General features: G+C 49.1%; 1 protein-coding gene across 1 annotated transcript in view; it reads right to left on the bottom strand.

Annotated features, from left to right (window-relative positions):
* The window catches only part of PLPP3 (phospholipid phosphatase 3), a 42359-nt gene extending 36866 nt beyond the window's left edge, over positions 1–5493 (bottom strand). Inside the window, exon 1 of the mRNA XM_021273272.4 lies at positions 4779–5493. Within this exon, the coding sequence (XP_021128947.2) occupies positions 4779–4917 (139 nt within the window). The 5' untranslated portion in view covers positions 4918–5493. The remainder of the gene's footprint in view (positions 1–4778) is intronic.
* Between the last annotated feature and the right edge of the window lie 507 nt (positions 5494–6000).

Here is a 6000-nt window from a genome sequence, read left to right on the forward strand (position 1 = left end):
TGCCATAGGTACAGCACTTCCTTGTTCTGCAATTAACACCTCAGGTATAATTGTCACTAATAACCCGCTCTTGATACTTTTTGTTTCAGTTTTTATAAAGTCAACACACACACACAAAAAAAAAAATATTTTAAACACCTCCAAAACATTTCTTTCATCTTTTCTTCCAGTCATCTTTTGCTCTTTCTATCTTCCAAGAAAGGGGCAAAAACTGAGGATGGATATCATGCTTGGATGCTGATTGCTGGTTCAGTCTTGAAAAATTTTTTAGAAGAAGCATCCCAATCAAGGTACGACGGGATGCAGCCACACAGCCCCTTACCAAGATGCCTCCCCTGCAAACCTGCATTCACCAGAGCATCCATCCCTGAGACAGACCCTGCTGTTTCGTGACAGACCTCTGCCGTGAGGAGCTCCTACCGGGATGAAAAGAAGCAATACGTAAACACCAACAACCAAACCTGATTTAGGGATGCTCCAAGCACGATGACGGCTCTCCACCCACACAGCTTCTGCCGTGTGGTGCGGGCCCAGACCTCCCCAGCCCAGGGAAGGCACGGAGAAGACAACACCAAGGCACTGGGACTGCCTGGCTGGTTTAGTGTGGCCAGAGCTCATTGTCCCTCACCAGAAATAAGAAACAGCTGAGTCAGCAGTTTTTCAGGTACCTATAGGAAGATGTTACCTGCACGTCAGCACGCCCTGCATGGCAGGGTAGTCGTAAAAAAACAAAACAACAAAAAACAACCCAAACAAAACAGAGTTGCTTAGCTCATCGGATTCAACTTTACAGCCTCCAAATAACTCTAACCTCATCCCTCATCTTTAATTCCTCCCACTCCTTACAATTAAATGACAAACCCAGGCCTGTTTGTGCCAATTTTTGTGATGGCATGGCAGGGGCTCAGGTGGAACTCAAGCCTTTTTTGCTTCTGGAAGCTGGACAACAACACAATTTTCTACACAGACGAGAGTTAAGAGTAACCTAAACTGTTAGCCCAAATTACAAGATTATATCCCCGCTTACATAAACATTTCAAGGTCCTGCTAGCATAAATATTTACTTTCAAAGTTCATTTTAGCATCAGACTCACAACAGAAGAGATGCCAAATTTGTGAGAAAGCTGAAGAGATATTAAGGGCGTAAGAGGCCTATCAATCTGTTGCTTCAAAACTTCCTGAAGGCAGTAAACTTGTGTTGTGTTGACTAACTGTGACTGGCAAAAAAAGAAAAAAATCAATTAGAGACAGGAGGATGAGAAGCACGGTAAGTTAAGCATGCTTTACATCTCACCAGCCCTAAATACACATGCCCATAAGCCTGACTTCCACAAGCAGAGGAAGCGGGTCAGCCAGATGAAACCCCTCTATTTTATAGCACAAGCAGGACGTTTGGGAAGCTGCTGTACCTGCGCAAGCTGCAAAAACACGAGCTACTGAAGACCCTAGCGTGCCCTGCTGGCCTTGCTGACGCAGCCTTCCCCTCTTCTGAGATGAAACGCTCGGCTTGGCGCCTGTCAGCAGAGCACAGGTGGCCGCTCACAGTTTGCCTAATGCAAAAAAAAAAGCAGGACTGAGAGGAGCAAATTTAACCCTAGATGCTGCTTCCATAGGAACAGCCTCCAAGACATCCCACCTGAAGGGTCGGGATAGGAGGACTTGCCCCACTGGGCCCACGTCCCATGCAGAAAGGTGATGGCTGGTTGAGCTGCTCACAACCAGGGTGACCACTGTAGGTGGCATGAGGTCCTCACATCAGAGCCTTCCTCAAAAACTTTCCCATTGCTCCTCAACCCACACCACTAACTGTCTTGGTGGGGCCAAGCAAAGCCCCCCAGGCCGAGCTCCTCAGCCACATTTTCGGATGTGTCACGGTGACCAGCAGGACTCTTCCAAACCACCAGGCTCGCCTGTGGCCCTAACAATTTCAGGAAGCATCTTCTAATTCTCTAAACAGAGCCATCCCGAGAAGAGGAAGCAGATGGAGAAAGTTATTTTCGCCCCCTCGAATGACCTGGTTTAAATGCACATTCAGTTCTTTTCTGCCTCTTTTACCCAGTTGAACTCTGACACACAATTTCTGGGATGTTCACGGTATCTGCGATGAAACCTCTTGTTGGTGCAAGGAAGCGGAGATTTGTCAGTATGGGTGCTTGGCACATTCATATGCAGAGTGCACTCATCAAGAGCGGGGTATTCAGAAATATTTAGCCCAATCCAAGCTGGAAATGCGGGGGAAATTGAGGGTGATCTGGCTTGTCAGATCTTCACGAAGCCCACCCCACCAGCAATGCTCTGGCAGCTGCCAAAGCAACGTGCTCCCATCAATGGATTGACAACTGCTCCCCACCATCCCTGAGGAACAGAGATACTAATCTTCCCCTCATGCATTTTCTATCAAGATAACCATTGTAATGACGATGAGAGACAAAGTGGATCCTTCTAACACCTTGCACCCAATTAAAGCTGGAGGAAGCTCCTGATAGCGCTGCTTTACTTATTTTAACTTTCTGAAATGTTTATGATAATTGTCTTCTGGGTAATTTGGTTAAATTTGTATGTAAACAAAGAAGAGTTTGTACACATCTGCTGCCTCACAGAAAGCATGTGTCATTTCTGAAAGGCATTTCAGCCATAGCTTATTCTTTTCATTTTTCCCCATAGAATACTGACTCAGGGCAGACTTACAGCAAAATAACTGCAGCAGAAGCCAATGCATCGTCATAGCCCTCTGCAAATCAAATGACCGGTTTTAATATTTCCTAAAGTGGTCTTCAAATGAGAAAAGCCTTCTGTTACTCCAAATGTGTTTGGGCAGCCACTCAAGGGGCGTAACTCACTTTAACTGCACTGGAGGCCATTGGCCATGCCTACGTGCACCAGCAGAAGACCCTGGCTCAGTGCATCCACCTTAAAACAAATCATTTCACCCAACTCTGCTTCTCATTAGCTTACGTAGGACTACATTTCTTTACTGGACATGTAAATACCCCTCATCTTGTAACCATCCAGGTTCCTCTTCCAGGCTTCAGCTAGAGCACTTATTTTTCCTCCCTCACCTCCAAAGTGTTTTCCTTGTGACAAAGAAAAATAGGAACCAAGTGCCTGGAAAACTGCAAACTCTTAGTTTTCCCTAGAGGAAGGCAGAGAGAAGAGCAAGCCAAGCCTCCTGCGAGGGGGGCAGCTGGCTTTCACAGCAACTCATGCAAAGACATCCACCAGCAGGTCCCATACTGCTGGGCTGGGTGGATTTGAAAAGCCCATCCACAAACACACACCCCGGCCTCTCCATCACATAATCACCTCCCTTGGCACGTCCCACCAGTGCTCTTCACCTGCATGTCATTAGCCAGACCAAAGCTCTCTCCTTCAGCTGTTGAATTCATGCTCTTACTTTCAAACATTCCTCACCCTAAAAACAACCCTTGTGTTTACTCTCTGATTTCCACCTGCAGTAACGTGAAACAAAGCAACAATCACGGCTTTTGGTGTATCACATTATTCACTGCTAACAATACCTTCCAGTGATGCTTGATAAGTTCTGTTTACCAAAACCATCACAAGTAGAATAACACATGTCAACTAATTGCTTTTTCATTTCGGACCCTTAGTCTAGAGAAGAAAAAAACAACAATACACAACAACAAAAGTCCTTTACCCATTCAAATAGCACTTACTCATGCCAGGAATGCCTAAAGTCAAAAAAACTTGAGTAAATAAAAGTTTAAAAGTTCTGACTCCTAGGAGTTGTTTTACTAGGAATCCAACCTCCTGTTTCAGTAAGTGAGGTAAGTCAAGCTACATTTCTGCTTACGTTAGTTTCACATAGAGGATACTGAGTATTTTTATTTTTTCCAGATACAAGATGAAGCTTTCTGCACTGGCCCCTATTCTTGTGGGAATATAAAGAGAAAACCATGCCTCTCTTCTTAATATATTAGTGCCTCGTAATATACACCAGATGATCAATAAACTACAGAAAAATTAAATCAAACTGACAGTCCTCAAAAAAACGGGCCCTAAGCAGAAACAATTGTTTTAAAGACTGTGGTGTCTGGAGTATTAAACTCACGTGCTGTTGCGTTATTAATCTCTTTGTTGGAAGCCAGTTGATTTCCCCTGCCTGCGTCTGTCAATTAAATATTCGGCATCGCAGCCATAATTGACCGGTTGATGTTTTGGCATGCGAAGGCTTTTCGGAGGCAGAGCGCTGACAGTTTCTGTGCCTGCCCCACCACTTCCAAAAAGCCCAGCGGGGCTGAGGCTGGGGCTCCTCCAGGCACTGGGAGATGCCCGGGCGAGCTTCAAAGCAGCTTTTTAAACAACCGAGGGAGATGGAGAGAGGGAGGCAGCACCACCACCCCCCCGGCACAGAGCAGAGTCAAAGCTTTGCTCCCTGTCCCCGGAGCCCCCCCAGCACTGCCTCCACCTGGAGCCCGCAGCCCCCGGGGAGCAGCGGGGACCCTGCCGGGGGCACCCCCAGCGCCGGGGGAGCGCACGGCAGCGCGGGGCCGCAGAGTTAAACAACTTTGGGGTTTAACAAAGTTAAATAAATTGCAAAAAGAGCTGGCTCGGGGGGTTGTGCACACTTCCCAAGCTTGTGTCTCTCTCTCTCTCACCCCCCCCCCCCCCTTCCGTAGGGCCCCGCTTTTGTTCGGGAAGCGGCGCGGCCCCGGCCCGGCTCGGCTCGGCTCAGCCCCGAGCCTCCCTCCCCAGCGGGACCCGGGGAGAGGATGAGGAGGAGAGAGGGGAGAGGAAGGCTGGGGCGCAGTGCTCACCCATGACGAGGCAGAGGAAGTCGAGGCAGATGAGCAGGGCTTTCTTGCTGCTGCCTTTGGCCGGGTTGTTGTTCAGCGCCGGGCTGCCCCCGTTCTTGCTCTCCGGCGCGATCGCCTTGTCGTACTTGTAGCTCTGCATTATCGGGGGCGAAAGCCCGAGCCGTGCCGTGCCGGGCCGAGCCGAGCCGTGCCGAGCCGTGCCGGGCCGGGCTCGCACGCGGTGCGCCGGGGAGGTGCTGCCGGAGCCGCTCCCGGCCGCTCCGCTGGGGCCACGGGAGGTTGAAACGCAGGCGGGTCTTCCCCCGAAATAAATAAATAATAGCAACAACAAAGTTTAAAAAATTAAAAAAAGAGCAAAACAACAACAACAGCAAAAAAAAAGAAAAAAGCACAAAACCACCAGCGAAGGTGGGAGGGAAGGGGGGGAAAGAAGAAAAAAAAAAAAAAATGAAAAAGAAAAAGTTTGCGGCTGTCCCAGCGGCGGTGGAAAAGTCCTGGAGGAGAAGTCGAAGGGAAGGAGAAAAGCCTCGGCGTGCGCCTAGCAGGGCGGCTGGGTGCCGGGGGAGAGGTGCGGAGCGAGGGGCGAGCAGCTCCCGGGGGCAGGTGGGCTCCGCGCTGCGCTGCCTTGGGGGCTCCCGACGCGCCCGCCCCGGCCGCTCTGGGAGCCACCGGCTCGTTGCTGCACTTTTATTTCGCGAGCTCCTTTCCACCCCTTAGAAAAAAAAAAAAAAAAAAAACGAAGGGGGAAAAAAAAAAAAAATATCAGTCACTTCGCCTCGGATGGGATATCCAAGTAAGCACAGCCCCTTTCCTGCATCTGACATTTTACATAGCTAATTAACTCCACATTTTTCCCTGAGGGAAGTTGGAAAAAAAAAAAAAAGAAAAGAAAAAGAGTCAGGAACTAAAGTTTTTTCGCAGAGAGCCTCTAGCGTTCACAAAGCAGAGGAGTGCAACGGCGGAGGGAGGGAGGGGGGGAAGAAAAACAACCAGCCTTTCCAAGGGAGGACTCTTAAAAGGTGCTTGTGGTGTGAAGGGGAGAAGACTGGTGACAAATAGCTTAAAACTTTTTTTTTTTTTTTTCTCCCCCTGTTTTTCCCCCCCTGCCTCTAAGCTCTGCTCCCTGTGCTGGGACAGGCCCTTTTCCAGTGTGTGCAGTGCCCACAGACCCTAACACCCAACAGACCCCAATAGGGCCACCATGCGGGGCCGGGTCCTGCCG

This window comes from Anas platyrhynchos, chromosome 8, assembly GCF_047663525.1.
Source record: "Anas platyrhynchos isolate ZD024472 breed Pekin duck chromosome 8, IASCAAS_PekinDuck_T2T, whole genome shotgun sequence".
NCBI lineage: Eukaryota > Metazoa > Chordata > Aves > Anseriformes > Anatidae > Anas > Anas platyrhynchos.